This window comes from Mytilus californianus, unplaced genomic scaffold (assembly GCF_021869535.1).
Source record: "Mytilus californianus isolate M0D057914Y unplaced genomic scaffold, xbMytCali1.0.p SCAF_2, whole genome shotgun sequence".
NCBI classification, from domain to species: Eukaryota; Metazoa; Mollusca; class Bivalvia; order Mytilida; family Mytilidae; genus Mytilus; species Mytilus californianus.
This window is the reverse complement of record NW_026262668.1, coordinates 85626705-85644860: the sequence shown is the minus strand read 5'-3', so window position 1 is coordinate 85644860 and position 18156 is coordinate 85626705. Positions and strand designations below refer to the sequence as shown.

At 32.7% G+C, this 18156-nt stretch overlaps 2 protein-coding genes across 2 annotated transcripts; one reads left to right on the top strand and one right to left on the bottom strand.

Annotated features, from left to right (window-relative positions):
• Positions 1 to 1946: 1946 nt before the first annotated feature.
• On the top strand, positions 1947 to 9067 carry LOC127730345 (uncharacterized). The gene is made up of 3 exons (XM_052238717.1): positions 1947 to 2189; positions 7801 to 8004; positions 8346 to 9067. Exons 1-3 carry the CDS (start codon positions 2170 to 2172, stop codon positions 8572 to 8574), a joined length of 453 nt encoding a protein of 150 aa, XP_052094677.1. The 5' UTR covers positions 1947 to 2169; the 3' UTR covers positions 8575 to 9067.
• Positions 9068 to 9888: 821 nt separating this feature from the next.
• On the bottom strand, positions 9889 to 17039 carry LOC127730344 (uncharacterized). The gene is made up of 2 exons (XM_052238716.1): positions 16258 to 17039; positions 9889 to 14132 (listed from the first exon to the last, which is right to left on the bottom strand). Exons 1-2 carry the CDS (start codon positions 16910 to 16912, stop codon positions 12853 to 12855), a joined length of 1935 nt encoding a protein of 644 aa, XP_052094676.1. The 5' UTR covers positions 16913 to 17039; the 3' UTR covers positions 9889 to 12852.
• Positions 17040 to 18156: the final 1117 nt, after the last annotated feature.

Below are 18156 nucleotides of genomic sequence, written 5' to 3'. Positions count from 1 at the left end.
AATTTCAAAATTAAAATCGTCTCGTTTGTCATAGATTCTGGGACTGAGATGACCGCTTATGTCAAATTCGAGGTATAAGTCTAACAATGAGGCAGAGGAAGCCGTGTCTGTTGTTTCTTTAATTCTAGTTCTGGAGGATATATTAATGGAACCCAATCAGAAAAGTTTGGATTGTTAATGGAAAGAACATCATCAATATATCTGAATGTGAAATTAAATGATCTGGCTTTTTGATCTTCTTGTTTTTGACAAGTGTCTGAAGGAACTCCGACTCATATGAAAATCAGAAGAGGTCGGCAATTGGGAGATTGACACATATTGTATTTACACTTATAATCTACCGCTCACGTCTGACTGCTGGCAACTAGATGTTTTTGACTTCTTCGTGTTATTAGGCTGCTGTCCCTTTGAAATATACCCCACATTATCTTTAAACAATTTGATGTCAATACAAACAGCCTATATGAAACCAACCGAGAAAAGTACAATTTATTAGAACAAACCAACAGAGCATCAAAATCAAGTAGAGTGCAAGTAATAATAGGACAAGAAAAGTCGTTGCGTCTGTCATATTTTAGCAGGAAAACTTCCATGAGAAAAGTTTAAATAACTTCATATTGACTGTTTTTTATTGTAAGTGAAAGTGAAGGTGGGTGTAATTAATGTGAGACATATAGACACATCAGGGATTATTTAGAGAGATCATGTCTATGTTGTACTAATCAACCAGTCTCGTATGTTTATAAGGAATCTGATAGTTTTTTTCTACCATTAAAGTAAAAATAAATCTATTTGTTGCTGAAGTACAATACGTTCAAAAAACGGTGCTTGCTTTCATTATTTCACAATCTATACTAAATATATTAAATAAATGTTAAGTATGTTACTCAACAACAATTCTTTAACTAGGTTACAGCGTCCTCAGGCAACAATAACCTTCGTCATTTACGATTGTTTTATACAAGTCCCGTTTGCGTTGGTTCTCTTCAATTTCTAATGTATTTGGCGTACCAAACATTCGACCTACCTGGTGATATTTACCCCTCACCTTCTAAAAACGTGTCGGACAAACTGAAATTAGTGTAATACTTTTACATTACTAATGATAAACTGGATTTATTATATGTTTCGAAAGCCCAGTGTGTTTTCCCCCAGTCTGTCCCAATAATGAAAATGTTCACTATGTTGCTATGTTTAAGTATAATAATTTTCGATGGTAAACTTTCACTTGACGAATAAAGTTAACGTTTTGTAAATCTTATATAAAACTTGGCTTTAATATAAAAATTCGATATTTGGTTGCTGCAAGCTCATGTCACATCTTCCAGTCATTAAATGCAACCAGATTGGGTAAAGCGGGCAGGGATTTTCATTTTTTCTCAGAGGATTGGGAAGCCGAGCGATTTAATCTCCTTCCTGCTACCACTGCTCTTTGGAAAAACATTTCCTGATAGGACACAATAAAAAGTTTTAAATGGGGAACGGCTTAAGGAAATAATGACTATACTATATAAATCAAAACAAGGAGATGTTCTTTTTGGAAAACCTGCCTTTCACGCCTTAATCGTTTTAATCCCAACAAAAAACATCTTGCTGTTGCACCATTGCATAAGCAGCAAACACTGCAATCGGTTTACATTACCATATGCATGTACAACCAATTATTAAAAAAAATATTGCCAGAACATAATACGAACGATTTTGAAATACATCATTACATATGCAAGTATTTATTAATTCATTTTTGTAAAATTGCTTAAAGTTATTTGTATATTTTGAACGAAATATAAACGATCTATTACGTAAGATATTTCCCAATATTACCTAATATAGTCATCCTAATCTTATGTTGTTAAGCGACAAACAAATGGAGAATTTATTGATTTTTTGACGTTTTTCTGTGATACATATGACTCAAGGTAGTAGTATATTTATTAATCAGGTGTGCTTTGATGCGCGGACTATATTTTGGACCTGTCGTGTGCTACTGTTTAAAGTGCCCATGCGCATCATTTTATAGTAGCATATAAATGACTGGTTTCCTACGGCATTTATACTAATTCAACTATTAACCTTTTCATTTTTCACCAAATGTTACCTGGATTATACATGTGAAAGTTGCCATCAATTTTTTACAACGCATATATACAATATTAGAAATATAACATCATGGCGGGAAAGAAACTGCCGTAAGTACTCGGAAAGTTTTATTCATTAATTTTCATTTCATCCAGATATGGGTAATCGAGAAGAGTGTCTGTAAACCATGTATACGTCATGACATTTTTAAGCTCTTTTCTAATTATTTAAATAGTTAAGTTATGACAGCATCGTTTGATCGACAAGGTGTTGAGCCCTAGGTATTTACATATGTACCAAAAAATATTATCTATACACCTTAACAAGTTTATTTAAGAAAATAGTTGTTTTTATTATCGTTAATAAGATTAGTATTCTCATTCGCGATACAGGACAGATGACAAATAAAATTATCTAATCTACTAGCAGATGGAGAGGCCAGTTTAAGGGGGGTTTACTTGTTCATCAATAATGAATGAGAAGAGGTGACACATTTGACACTTTCACTACACACGTCAAACTTAATGTTTCTTATAATTCATACGATACATTTATCAGCTTGTATTCATTAGTGGTAAACAATAAAGCGTACGAACACACACACATACATACTTGTTCTGATATAGTCACTGGTAGTCTGTTTTTTTAATGAAACAATTGGACATTTAAGGTAATAAAAATTATAACATACTACAGTTACTGCATTGTTTTTGTTCTGTAACGAATGCGGCTACATAATCATATACCACAAATATGAAGGTGAAATGCTTTTAAAGTTTGTGACTTCCGTTATACTTCACATGATTCAAATCAATACGTGCATTCTTCATTAATTTTAAATCGTTTGACAGTGTTTGTTATTTCCGTCAGATTAAATTTTGTGTTCACTTTATCACGAAAGTAAACTATTCATTAAAATACCGCCTTTATAATGAAAGCGCATACCAAATAAGTCAAATTTAAGTAAAAGGTTTATTTGGGTAATCTCCAGAGGGTAATCTTGGTTCTATGATATAAACTTTACTTTAAATCATGATTATTTATCAACAATAATTACAAGGATATAAGTGGAAAACCCCATAAAAAAAAGAAAAGAAAACACACACACAAACGACAATACATTAAAAGACATCTACAAGTCAATTACAACAAGATGTCGTTACCTGAAATTGGAGACCCTGCACTTACCATGCTTTTCAATAAAATATGGTCAAATCGCTGAAAGACCCTTCCCCATCCTAAATTATGGAAAACTATCATTCTGCATTGACAGTAATATCTTGGTGTAAATTATATATAACCAATCGAGCTAACGCCCTCATGGGTGTACCTAACTCATACTGTCTTCAACAACAGTCTATACACAATATGTATCAAACTCATACTGTCTTTAACAACAGTCTATACACAATATGTATCTAACTCATACTGTCTTTAACAACAGTCTATACACAATATGTATCTAACTCATACTGTCTTCAACAAACAGTCTATACACAATATGTATCTAACTCATACTGTCTTCAACAACAGTCTATACACAATATGTATCTAACGCATACTGTCTTCAACAACAGTCTATACACAATGTGTATCTAACTCAGTTGTCTTCAACAAAAGTCTATACACAATATGTATCTAACTCATACTGTCTTCAACAACAGTCTATACACAATATGTATCTAACTCATACTGTCTTCAACAACAGTCTATACACAATATGTATCTAACTCATACTGTCTTCAACAACAGTCTATACACAATATGTATCTAACTCATACTGTCTTCAACAACAGTCTATACACAATATGTTAAGCTCTGTATCGACCTTAGTCATGTTAAGTTATCGATTTTAACAATCTGCAAACAACGCCGAATTCTCTGAATGACGAATAAATCAAATTCGTTATAACTAACGACAATCACTAACGAGGGTTTGTCTTTGGGAAGATGCATCAACGGATTTAGGGTGGGGGAGGAGTATGAAGCTTTTTTTTGTATTTCTTAACCATCGCCTTTTTAATCCCGATCAATCGGGAATAAAAATGTACAGTTTAAATAATTACAGAAAAATAATAATTGAACTTTTAGAATCTAACGGTATAATAACAAATTTAAAAGTAAAGATACAAGGATAAAATAATAAACATTTTCGAATGAAATAATACTCGCAGGTACTGATAAGCTCAAATTACTCAACCTGCTGTTATTCGTCTTAATGTATGGGTTTAGTGTAGAGACATCAAAAGTTGGAATTTTTGCTATAACAAAACCATTTTTGAGATTATATATATTCCGTTAAATTTGTAATCCAAAATCTTGCATACAGTATTCTGAATACACTTGCCCTCAATACTTCTGGTATTCTTTACCTTCTGAACAAATAGAAAAAGGCTTCTTGGAACAATTTGCATACAGTTCGACATACCTATGTGTGTCAGAAGTCTTTTTGTAACACAATAAAAACAAAAATTAATTTGTGAGGGTTTTGTAACCTTATAAGTCAAATGGAATGCGAGACACTGTTGTCTAGTTGTCATTATTGACATTTATGGGGAAAAGAAAGGATTTAAAGTGTACAGTACATACTGGGAGCTTTGTAGTAACAATTATCAAAAAGATAAACTGTGTTAATTTCATTTTCAGTATAAAAGAACAGGGACTGACTGCATCCATTCTATTATGCATATGTTAATCCAACGTAAAAACTGATGAACTGTCTTAAAGTTTGACCATGGCGTGTACTTCAAAAAATACATTTGTTGCAGATGTAGTTAAAAAATCATTAAAGTTTGCCATTTGACTTACAGATTCCAACAATTAGTCTTTATTATAATATATATCATGTTTGACATAACAATTGTTCTGTGCTTCAAGATATACAATGATCATATCTCATTTATATTAATAAAAAAATTTAAAATAATGTCAAAATTCTTAAGATGCCAAATATCTCTAGTTACTTTAAACATGAGTCAATAATTTTGATACCTACAGCTTAAATGATTTAAAATACACATATATTAAAATAACACTTTACATGTATCATATTATCATTATCTTAATGTCTGTTGACATAAAACTAAGCTGTTGATACAACAAAATGTCTCATCTTGTCGTCCAGGATTCACTGATATAACAATTTAATAGGAGTCGTGTTTAGTGCAGTAAACATTTTTTCTTATTAATTGACGCCACATATGGTTAATAATCGAATTTCATTACAAGAAGACAGCATAACTACCATTTAATGTGCATTAACGCAATGTAGATAAACTCACAAGTAATTTACATTTTAGTTTAAATACATATTAACTAATTTTAACGAACATTTTTATTCCTTATTACAAAAGATATATGATTGATTGATTGTTGGTGTTCAACGCCACTTTCGGCACTCCTGGCTTTTTCATGCCGACAACTTTTTATTGGTGAAGACAGGAAAACTTGCAGTCCTAGTCAATAAAGATCCGGGTCGAAAGCGCCTCGTAACGAGTGAGGTTCGAACTCAAAACCTTGGGGATGATAGGCTAGTGTTCACTGTATGTGAAACATCTAGACCAATTGGCCACCGAAGACCCTGAAAAATGTATGTGAGGTTTCGATTGAGATAAAGCTATTACTTACTATTTTATTTATTCATCCCGTCAGCTATTTATTAAACATTTAGATGATTGAAATGGTGATATTGATGTTCTCTGTTAGTTTGAGTTTATTGACCGTGAATTAAAGTACAATGAAATCACTTGCCATGAAGATTTGAATTTTCAACATAGTTACGTTGATAGTGCATGGTTTAACAATATCGTTTTATCAAATTATTTCAAAATAATATATGTATGTATTCTTACATTGACACATGAATGAGATAGCTATTAATATGTAAAAGGGAGTTTTGTAAACAGATTCAATGTTAAAGTTCAGTGGAGACTACACTTTTTAAGGTGTTTGAAGCAATTGCATCTATCATGAATATTTATGACTTAAGTATTGTTTTTGAAAGACCCAGTTGCAAGCTGATTACCCAATACAAACTGTTCAATTAGCCTTAGGAATTGTTTTGATCTTAAGAAAAAAGTAAAATCACAAAAATACTGAACTCCGAGGAAAATTCAAAAAGGAAAGTCCCCAATCAAATGGCAAAATAAAAAAAAAAACCAAACACATCAAACGAATGGATAACAACTGTCATATTCCTGACTTGGTACAGGCATTTTCTTATGTAGAAAATGGTGGATTGAACCTGGTTTTATAGCTAGCTAAACCCTCTCACTTGTATGACAGTCGCATCAAATTCAAAGATGAATATTTGTCCTGACTGTGTTTAGATAAACTCCGTGTAGACATAGTTAAAATATAATATGGAACGTCCCATGTAGCTCAATAAAACTATAAAAGTTGTGCTTTTTTCGAGATCGTTATAAATTACGGGCGTTTTTTAAAAGCTCTCCAAACAAGGTGTTTAAAGGTAGACCAGAAGCGATTATCTGCAATCAGATAATAAACTGGAAACAATCTTTTCCCTCTGACAGCAATAAAAAAGTTCAGACTTAACAAATTACCCTTGAAAGTTTTTTAAAAAGTATCTCGATATCCAAATTAACCCAATAATTCTCGGGAAATAGTCAAATGTAAATAAATGTAATGTTTCCTAGCTTTATATCAAAACGAGACGATTGTACATCAAACATTCATTTGGCTTTATACAGCATATTTTATTTCTACGGTCAGTTTTCGTTGACTCTAATGTCCAAGCTTTTCAAAGGAAATGTCATGTCGGTCATATCATAGATATAATAGCCAATACAGTAGTGTTGTGTGGGAATATTTTGTATTTAATTTCTGGAAAAACCAATAGCCACGAGGTGGACATGATGGTATAATTAGTTAACAATTTCTCACCACACAGTGACGATTAAAGGTGACACTTTATTGAAAAATGTGTTTAAATGAGAGGGTTACGTGAATATTTATGACCATTAATAACTAGTTCTTTATTCACTGCGATAAATGTGGAATTAATTGACAGTTAAAGTATCCAGATAGACTACATACTTCTCTGAACAAAAGAGGTCATAAATAATGAAACCACTTAAAAGCAGCAAAAAATAAGCAGTTGTAAAACAATCAATAATCATAATCTTTCAGGTGGCAAGATCAATTCAAAATTGTTACTTTTTCACTCGACCAAAAGCAACATATTTCAAAGTCTTGTCATTGCTACTCATGTATTCCAGTAGTTCTACAGCCTTGACTTTCAAAATGTTGGGTTTGATCGTTTCTCATGAATGCAAATCCAGAATAGCGGTTTGGACGCAACAAAATTATAAAATTGTAATTTTTATCATGAGATGAAATTAACATTTCTGAAATGAAAAAAAATTAATATCAATGCCACGGTCTGCTTACGTATTTGATTTTAGACAACAGTCAACGATGTTCAAATGACATAAATCGACAAATCAAGGTAACAAACAAAAGCCGAGAGAATCGCATGAAGTATATAAAGATCAGTCGACAGGATAAGCGTCTCATGCAGACCTTCTATTTTCAGTAGTATACTTAATCTCAAGTTCCCACACTGGAATATATGAGATGCAAGCACTCACTGAAGGTTTAGTTATTATATAGGCTCTCTCGGCACTTATGGTTGTACGATATATACTATACAGTGATGTTATTTTTTTTACACAATAAAATAATGTTTTGATAAATTTACAGGAAAGAAGCAGATGCGGCATTTGACAAGTACACACAAAATTTTGTACGCCGTCTTCACAAGCCACAAGCTCTGACGATGTTTGAAACCGAATACAAGCTCAGTGCAGAAGAAGCAAGTCTAGTGTTCGACATGTTTGACAAAGATTACAACGGAGAACTCAGTTATTGGGAGTATAAACAGTTTTACTTTACAGTGGGTGAAGAGTAAGTCATTAACATCTAGTGTAGGATATAAAATGTTCATATATTAGTTATGTAACGGAACAATGGTCTTTCTCTTTTATCATTTGTAATATTTTATTTCAGATGTATTAAGCTATGCTTCCTCCACTGATCCGGACATATAGATATTAAAATTAGCAAAAAAGCACAAATTCAGCATATACGACAATCTTTAAATAGAAAAAAAGTGATGAACAGTTAAGAGTGTTTTATAATGATAAGTATTCTGTTAAGGATATGGGCTATTATAGAAAATGTCATCAATTCAAGAGTATAGATTGTTTGTTATGCAGTATATATAGAAACTTTTATTTTCATTTCAGCATTAAAGATATTCTTGCAACATTCAAGGAAATCGAAAAGGATGGGACTGGTCAAGTTGACATTGAAAAATTATGGGACAAATTAAAAGCCATGAAAACTTCTTCTGGGAGAAATTTTGAAGAGACAGAACTTGAACAGTTAATCAAGGCTTCAGCTGGAGATGAAAAACAAATAGACGTTATTAAATTTGTGAATTTAATTTGCAGGATGAAACAATTCCGAGGATAAGTTATATACATTTGCCATAAAGTGTTCGCATCTTTATTGATTCGTAACCTTCAATGAGGATTTAGTTGAAAGGAAAGTTCAGTTCAATTCCTAGGAGTTTAACTAACACTGAATTTGAAAGCTTTTACATGTTTTGATTGTCGTGTGCACATACTACAAGTGTTAACCAAGACAAATCATACACGGAATTATAAGTTTAACGCATTTAAAGCCATTCTTTTTTTATCTATTTAGAAAGGTTATAAAAATGTGCAAGATACATACATATTAACACGCAATACAACAAATTCTTGTTATAATATTTCAGCTTGAACTGTTTCCACCTAATTCATCAATCTTGTTGACAAATGCAATATGTAAAATAAGGTTTACATATTACACGTATTATCTGTATAAGATTTTTGAATATTCAGTCTTTTGTTAATTGTTTAAAAGTATTGTATATTTTTGTTTTACTGTTAGAGTTACCAAAGGCATAAACAAGTTTAAATAATGTTATGTTTGTTATTCATGTATACATACTTCAACTTTTTATTTTGCAAAGAAACATTCTATACCCAATTTGCACAATGTCGGTGTTGTTATCGAATTTAAATCTTTTGAATTAAATCCATACCTATCCCTTTTCCACTGTTCAAAATTAAAAAGATGATGACCGATTACTAAAACAAAACATATTCATGAGCCTGTCCAGTCAAGATCCTTGTCGGTTTTTGTTTTTTAGTTAATATATATATTTGATTTAAAGTTGATGTTTGTAATACTTCAACTCATCAACCTAAAAATATTGTTCTTTAGGGAATCTGGTTTTGATGGAAGATATTTGGTAATTGTCCCGCGCACGCACGCGCGAGACATGGTAATGGTGTCATCCGTCAGTCTGTATCACAAAAATACTCGGAGAAATTTTTTACAGACAGCTCTCATATTTGGTAGGATTGTTTTTTAACATGTGTTGTTGACCATACTATACCCCATTTTGATTTGACAGTTTGTTCATACGCTATGCGACTTTGACCATTTGGGGGCTATTGTACCACAACGACATCGACACTTTATGAACGCAACACTTCTGAGACCGTTCGCAAGAAAACTTTTTATGCCCGACCTACGATAGTAGAGGGGCATTATGTTTTTCGGTCTGTGTGTCCGTTCGTTCGTCCGTCCGTCCGTTCGTCAGTCTGTCCCGCTTCAGGTTAAAGTTTTTGGTCAAGGTAGTTTTTGATGAAGTTGAAGTCCAATCAACATGAAACTTAGTACACATGTTCCCTGTGATATGATCTTTCTAATTTTAATGCCAAATTAGAGTTTGACCCCAGATTCACGGTCCACTGAACATAAAAAATGATAGTGCGAGTGGGGCATCCGTGTACTATGGACACATTCTTGTTACTTGGTAAAATTGTTTATCATAATGTGTATTGAACATGTTCTCCATTCATTTTGATTTAACAATTTTTGCACGACTTTTGACACTTTGACATTTTTTATAATTGCTCTTACACAATGATGCCTTGTAAATCCAACTCTTCTGATACCATTTGACAGAAAGCTGTCATTCTTGGTAGGATTATTATATTGTTTGTCATAATATGTCAGTGACCAAACTTTACAACCATGTCGATGTTTTCTGGTTCAGTTATGGGATTCTGACTATCCTCAGCCTATTGCAGCATACTTATGACTGTATTCCACAGTATACAACGGAGTTGGACATTTTGCTACGACGTAAGAATCTTGTTTCTGTTCAATGTATTCCCTACTAGTCTATATATAGCTAAACTAAGGGTATAGAGCTTGACATATGGTATAAACATCTTTCTGTTGTTTAACTCTATATATCTTTAGATTTTTAGGTACGATGGTTGCTATCTCATTGACGTTCACATCCACCTCCATTTGTTCATAATAATGCGTTTTTCATTTTCTTTTATATCGTAGCCTTGCTTGCTGAAGATTTTAACATTTAACATGTTTTTGCTCATTATCTTGCTTTTGAATAATGAAATAGAAATACATACATTGTAAACAGTATAAATGATCATCAAGACAATATCTATTGAAATGACTTAAACCATCAACGGAATCTTTATTAGAATTTCTGAAATTACGATATATTATATAAATTGTATAGTTAAATCATCTTATGTAGGAAACTGTTCTACTTAGAAAGGTAATGAAAACAAATGATAATTAAGGCAAGATATATAAATAAGTTACATGTACCTGCATTTATTTTTTTTTCTTCAATTGACTGTTTATTGGAGATAAATAAAGCCCTTCAATGGTGATTTTTATTATATAATCTTGAAAAAAGTACAACAATAATGGATAGAGAAAACCGGTAAATAGTAAACTAAAAAAAAGATGACTTTTGTAGAGGGCCGTTCGGTTTACGTCGATCAGGAATTTGAAGGTTTTGTGGAAAAAAACCAATAATCTTGATCTTTAAGGAAAATTTATTAATGTGATTCAAGAACTGCAAACAAAAATGTACACTTCACAAGATTTGAAGGAGCCAAAGGAACATCATCATGAAAAGAAAAAATAAGAAAAACAATAGCAAATGTCGTCACGTTTATTAGTATTACAAATTTGGAATGAAGATTATCATGAGAAATTTTAATACCAAGGTTCTAAAGAAAGACACCTGTTTCTATTAACATTGGAATTAAGCTAGAGGGAGTTGTGGTGGATAATTTTCATTTGCAGGATTATTTACAGGAAAAAAATCGTCGAAATATTTCCAAATATTCTTAAAAAATAATGGTGCTTCGTTTTAGCTTTTATAGATGTTATATGAAGAAAAGTATCGAATTGTGATTAATACCAGAATCGAATATTAAACACAGCCTTTCCACAAAAAATACGTCACTCACATCAACATCTTCGTTTACGACATTTTGAAGAAGCTCCAGTACGCGTCTAAATCCTCGACATTTTTCCATACAAAGAGTGATAACTCAATGTAGAAATTGTTCAAATCAATTAAACTCTCATGTAGAGGTGGTAACATGTTTGATACCGATCAGCAATGCAAAACAAAATAACCTGTTGATTTTTTTGAAACGCCTTTTGTGCCGTGAAATGAGTAACAATCAATTGTATCTGCCAGATTTTTTCAACAAATGTGCAGAACTCGGTTAAAATTTAAGGTGAAATATTACCTTTTGTGCGTGTTTGTTGGTTTTGGTAAAAGCCAAAAATACCACTTTTTCTTCCGAATGCAATTCCTGGCTTGAATCCATAAAGGTCTTGTGGTGTAAACGTTCTACAAAGGAATACTAGTAGTGTTTCGACTTATTCTCTTTTTGGTTCCCTATAGGGCATACGCTCCTCATGTATTCAGAAGGTTATACATCCTTGTCTTTCAAATTGTTCGGTTTAAACGATCATGCTGAGGTTAAATACTCCAAACGCACTGACATTATAAGTATTATTTTCAATTACATGAATTTATAAGCGCGATTCAAACTAAAAACTCTATGCTCACAGTCCTTTTATTAGACCTTTATAATGTTTTTTTTAATCCCCATCTGAATGACATCAATAGCAGTATATATGCCTTATAACATTATTTTAAATGGAGTTTTTGACTGTATCAATAATAGTTGTTACATCTTAAATGTATATTAATAAACTCATCATAGATCGATACCAGGATTAAAATTTCCTTGTATGGATTCTTGAATAAAATATGTATACTTGACTGTAAAGAGAGAGAATCGACATATCCTCTTCTTTGATATCATATCCAAGGAGAAAAATAAAGATTCATTTTAAAATTTCCTCATTTGTAAAGTATTAGTGTGAAGAACGAATTACTTGATGTATTGTTGATTTCGCACTCTTTCCAAAGGAAGAACGGGTTCATTTTCATATGGTATCTAGCAATATGATTTACTTTTCTTTAATTTTAAATGATTTAGGTCGAAGTGAAAACCAGAAAAGCTCTTCAGATGCACGAAATTTAAAAAGTGTGATTTTGATTTACAATACACGGGCTAATATAACATGTACACGTATAATTACTCACGCATATACTTTGAATAGTACAATAAAAGTGTCATTAAAAGGAAGAGTTGCACACAAAAACCTCTTTATTAGAATAATGAGATAACACTTAGTACATTAATATGAAAGTAAGAAATATTTGACCAAGCGAAAGGGAAATGGATACACTAGAAAACGGATATCGATATATATTAATAAGTTTTACATTTATATCATAAAATTGTGTTTTGTTTTCACAAAAGGTCTTCAACTCACGTTTAGAATTTAACTATTAAGTAGATAACGCATAATATGCATTGTCCCTGCAGAATCACCAACGAGCATAAGTCCCCTATTGTCAACAGCAACTGACCATGGAATATCAATCCAGTCTCGACCTATCTGATGAAATCTTAAAACCTTTCCGAATTTATCTAACATGTGAATTGCATTGTTGTTTGAATCGACAACAATAGTATGACCAAAATTATCACACACTAGGTCCATAGGACAGAATGGATATTCGGTTCGAATTGATTGTGGACCATTGTATACGAATTTAATTTGCTCATTTCGGGTAAACATGATTAGTCTACCCTTATCCTTACTGGATTTATCCAACACAACAAGCTCTTCATCGACTGATTCATTGACTTTGAATGGAAGGGTGAACAACCTTAGGTCAAGGTTATAAGCCATGCGTTTAATAACCTTGCCTGTTTTCGATACCTTGACAAGTTGACGCTTGCTGTATGGTTTCATCTGTTTCATATTAGTTGAAATCTGATCTACAACACACACCATTACCGATCCACTTCTCAATACATGAATTCCTAAAGGATGAAGTGGTGATGTATTGAAAAATGTCTCAACTGTTCCATTTAAGCGGATGCGTTTAACGCAGCGCGTGTCAAAGCAAGATAAGAACAGATCACCTGGACGAGAAACAGATAGATCTTTCACACTAAATTCTAACTCCAACGGTTTTTCAATTCGACCATCTATTCCAAATAGCTGTGCTTGTTTAGAATTTGATAAAGTTGAAAACCAAACTTCTGCATGTCCTAGGGCTACCATGGTATGAATTGGCTGACCATCTCCGACTGGTACGGAGAGAACACGAGAGAGATCAAGATCTTTGCTAATTTCTAATTTGTCCTCGCCACGCATGCGCCAAGTCGCCATTGTATTGTCCGGTTCATCAATCTGAACTGTATTACCAAAAAGATCTTTTACGCGTTCTTCAGTAGACAATCCTGCAGCAAATCGTGATGGTTTTGGTTCTCGGAGAGATAAATTTCTATCAACATTGGTAATAAGTGTTGTGTATTCATGCTCTGATCTAAGCATTGATGTGTCGTTGTCGTTCTCGATTGCGTTCTCTACGCGACTAATGACGTCACCTGTATGAGCAAGTCTATCACTAAGAAGTTCTTTCGTTGTTACAAATTCATCCATGTCTTGCTTCTGTTTAGTTTCTATAGAAGATATAATGCTGTCTCGTATACGGTCTATGTCATCATGGAGCTGACTAGCCCTTTTATGTATCTCGTCAATAGTTTGTTCTGAAAAGAAAATATTCATATAGATTTAAGATAACTTAAGGTATCGTTAGTAAGCATTTAAGACACAGTTTTATGTAGATCTCGAGAAATTTATTCGCCGTGCGATTCTTTGGTATATAATAGACAGTTAAAATTCTGCATGTTTATTGTATAGCATCCTGCAGATGTTAAAATATCAAACTGATTCCTAATCATACTCCCCGGTTGTAAATATCTTGAATGGGCAGTCACCAACATAAACAGAGGATCTCTTTGTGGGATCAGAATTTAATTTTTCGTTTGTTTATTCAACTAGCTTGAAACTTAATGATCTCATTTTCTATAGCATTTCTCTGAAAACTCAGATTACTTAAAACTTTTTACAGTTTGAATTTGCAATACCTAATATGCTATTTTCAGAGCTTGTTACGCGTTAGTGTCCTCTTTGTTTTATTTCTTTTTAATCAGAATTTAATATTCATGAATGATAACAATGGATATTGCCGTGTGATTCTTATGGTGTTCTATGTCTTTTTTTTTTGGAGGGGGGGGGGGGGGGGGGATTGTCTATCTCCCATTAAAACTATAATTATACGAGATTTCTACATTCCATTCTACGAGAAAATATTTTATAGTATTATATCTCCACTATTTTTCAAATATTTTTGCTCAATCTATGTGTAAATCTCAGCTTATCAAGCATTGAAGAATTGGAGATATTACGGAATTTAAAAATCTATGGTCTATCTCCAATAGAAAAAATGTATGAGTTACATCATAATAATTGCAAACACGTACTTAGTATGTACTTTTTTTAACCCTTCGCCCAGAAAGCTTGACTATTGTATTCGCTCCATAAAGGGTGGCTGTTTATATATATGATATGATTTTATGTTGACCTGGCGTATATGCGAAAAACATATTTGTAAATTAACGAAAAGGAAAATAATGACAGAACTTCAGAAGTCTAGGCATGTATCTTATATAGCTCGTCTTATTCTGATTTTCCGCTTCAGGAAAGCCTCAGTCTCGGTCACTGTTATTTATTGATCTAATTTACTACCCAATTTACCGTTCGTCAACAGATCCACAAAATGCTATCAAGTAATTTGGATCTATTGATAATGGCTCTATCATTTTGCACAATAGTAAGAAAAACTAATAAAATACCAGCATAGAAGACAATTTTATTGACAATGGAGAATCAGTTCTAAACGATCAAGAATTAGATTTTGTATAAAATAACCATAATGATGGTTAATTGCACAAAGGACGTAACCTGGTGCACAGGTCAATCATATACACGTCTCATTTTTTTCCGCAAGGAGCGAATGATAATGACGCACATTTAGTTACAAGAAAGCCAGAAACCTAATTTTAAGTTGGGTTCATTCGGTCAGTATTTAATAGCCATGAAATTGTATACGCATGTTGTTCATTTCAAAGCTGATGATTTACTATACCTGCATTTATACTTACTTCGTAGTTTGTTTCATACCGACAATTGATGGAAGCAATCGGCATAGGGTATGTTAATGCAGTTTCAAGATAAAACGTTGCTTGTGCACATTGAAAAGAAAGACATTGATGGTTTTCAAAAGTAAAACAAATATGTATTAGTAATAAAAATAAAAATACTGCGCAAAGTGAGAAGTTTTCAAAAATCTTCATTTCCTATTCTGCTATATGGCAATTATAATGGGCTTCACAATATTCATATTGAAATTTGCGCTTTGTGTGACTCTTTTTAAAATGCCGAAATCGTCCCCCTCACACTTTATCACTTTATTTCATTTAAGTTAATGTACATTTGCATTTGTTCGACTTCATCGAGAATAGCTAGCATAACTTAGTCATGAAAAAGAGAGAATGTGATGCACCAATTCACGAATCGAAATGATCACTACGTGCACGTAAAAAAAAACAAACAAAAGCGCAGCGTTTTTATTACTGTTCTTCATATTATAGTTACAGTGAGGTTTTGGTGGAGCAAAAACACTCACTACAAGTTGTGCCCCCCAAGATAATTGAAGTGGGGCGCTTTCCCGAGAATATCAATGATCAAATAACAGACCTTTTTTCACTGTCGAAAATTTAGGTAAAAATTAAGATACATAAAAAACCAAATACTATGTAAAGCATGTACCTGTTTTAACACTGTACTGTTCTTCAGCAACTTCCAAATTATTATACGCCGTCTCAAGCTCATCATGATAAAATGTTTTTACCGGAGCAAGAATGGTATGGAAATGACCCTTCAATCTTGTCCCCGCTTCCTCTATGCTGACAAACTGATGGCGTTGGTGTATTTCGACAATACATTCACTGCATACAATTTTGTTGCACTCGACACAATGAAGTTGTATGTCTTTAGTAGGATGCCTTTGACATTTGCTGTACTTTCCTCGAGGAGTATTACCGTAATCTATGTGTACCGTATGATCATTGTGATTTTTAGCTCTACCAGTACTTCGACCAGTATTTTTGGGCGACGATGTAACTACTCTTGGAGGTGTTTTCTGCATTTCAGGTGAACTCACTTTCGCCAAATCAAGTGACAAATCCGGTGTCTCTGATTCCGTTTCCAAAATCTCTGTGAATTTGTGTTTAGCGTTTTGAACATTACTTGTATGACTGCTCTTACACTTTTCACAAAAGTACTTTTTACAAGGTTGACATAGATATTTGGCTTTTACTTCATCTGTACAAACAGAACAAACGTAAACTGGTTTAGGCGTTCTTATCTGTGACGAATTCGCCGAATCGGACTTCTCAGATCTTTCGGATAAGGAGGACATCATTTTAAAATGTTCTCTTCACTCACATCAGTCGTTTCGCTCACTGTTATCATAATGTCACAAATAATTCTTATTTATTTCAATACGCATTTTAAAGGACTGTTTGAAGAAAGAAAACAAAATGTTTAGATTTGTCATTGTCTTTTGTTTGTTTATCTAGCAATAACGTGGGGCCACTCTAAGGACTCAGTCAACCATTTGTCTTTTATTTTATCTATTTATATTATTTTTGTTCTTCTCCCGTAGTGCTGATGAAAAAAAAGAGCTTAAAAAAGTGACTACAAGATTTTTAAAACAAGACATATTAATTTTATAATAATCAGTCCCTTGAAGTGCCCGTATATAGCAGGGATTCATTGAAACGATACGACATTTTTTTTTACTTTTTAGTTCTTCTGCCCAGTAAATCGTATGAACAAATACAATGTAAAATTCAAATCATGACATTTAATTGGTTTTTAAACTTAAACAATAGTACGACTTTATGTATTCAATTTATTTTTTACACATGTATCTTAAATATTCGACTTTTAATTTCATGTTTTTGTGTAATCTTTCTTTCGTTGCTGTTTGCAAAGAATATATTTTTATGTTCGTAAATGTGTAAAAAAGCTGACAATTATAATTCCTCATAATATAATTTCAGATTATTTCAACCATTATATTTAGTTTTCGTACTAAGGAAATAAAATCGGTTTCATATCGAAGTTATAGTTTGGAGCTCTTGTGTATGGAGCCCATAACCCGTGAATTTTACCCAAGATTCCGAAGTTTGGAGTTTGGTGAACTAGGAACCCACATACTGTGTTATTCCCCACTTAGTTCGCGTTGCTGGGTAACTCAATTTGCGACGGTAAAACCTGCGTTTTATGCAGGTCAATCACAAATTCCTAAATTTTAATTTTCAGAACAAGTTCATTGGTGCATACGAAATATGAAGCACTACAAATGTTTGGTGGTAAAACGCAGTCATTTCGCGTTTTCGCGTTTGACATCTCCATAGAGCAAAAAGACGAAAATACAAAATGGTTTTCACTTCATGTTTTAGATTACGCGTTTTCGCCTTTTCGCGTTTTTGTCTAGGAAGTTATCAACTCACACATGCGTTAACTGCATTATTCGTTTTTTTTTTAAAGTGGTAAGAAATTTGACATAGTTTTGAATACAATACCGTTATATCCTAAATTTTAATTATCAAAATACATTAATTGAGGCATACGACATAGGAAGGACTCCAAATTGATGGT

Bases quoted from the DNA above. Each gene is read 5' to 3' on its own strand.
- LOC127730344 (XM_052238716.1), bottom strand. From the start codon at position 16,912: ATGATGTCCTCCTTATCCGAAAGATCTGAGAAGTCCGATTCGGCGAAT. The intron at 14,133-16,257 runs GTACATGCTTTA...TTTTCTTTTCAG, and splicing joins ACAGTACAGTGTTAAAACAG to AACAAACTATTGACGAGATA.
- LOC127730345 (XM_052238717.1), top strand. From the start codon at position 2,170: ATGGCGGGAAAGAAACTGCC. The intron at 2,190-7,800 runs GTAAGTACTCGG...ATAAATTTACAG, and splicing joins ATGGCGGGAAAGAAACTGCC to GAAAGAAGCAGATGCGGCAT. The intron at 8,005-8,345 runs GTAAGTCATTAA...TTTTCATTTCAG, and splicing joins TACTTTACAGTGGGTGAAGA to CATTAAAGATATTCTTGCAA.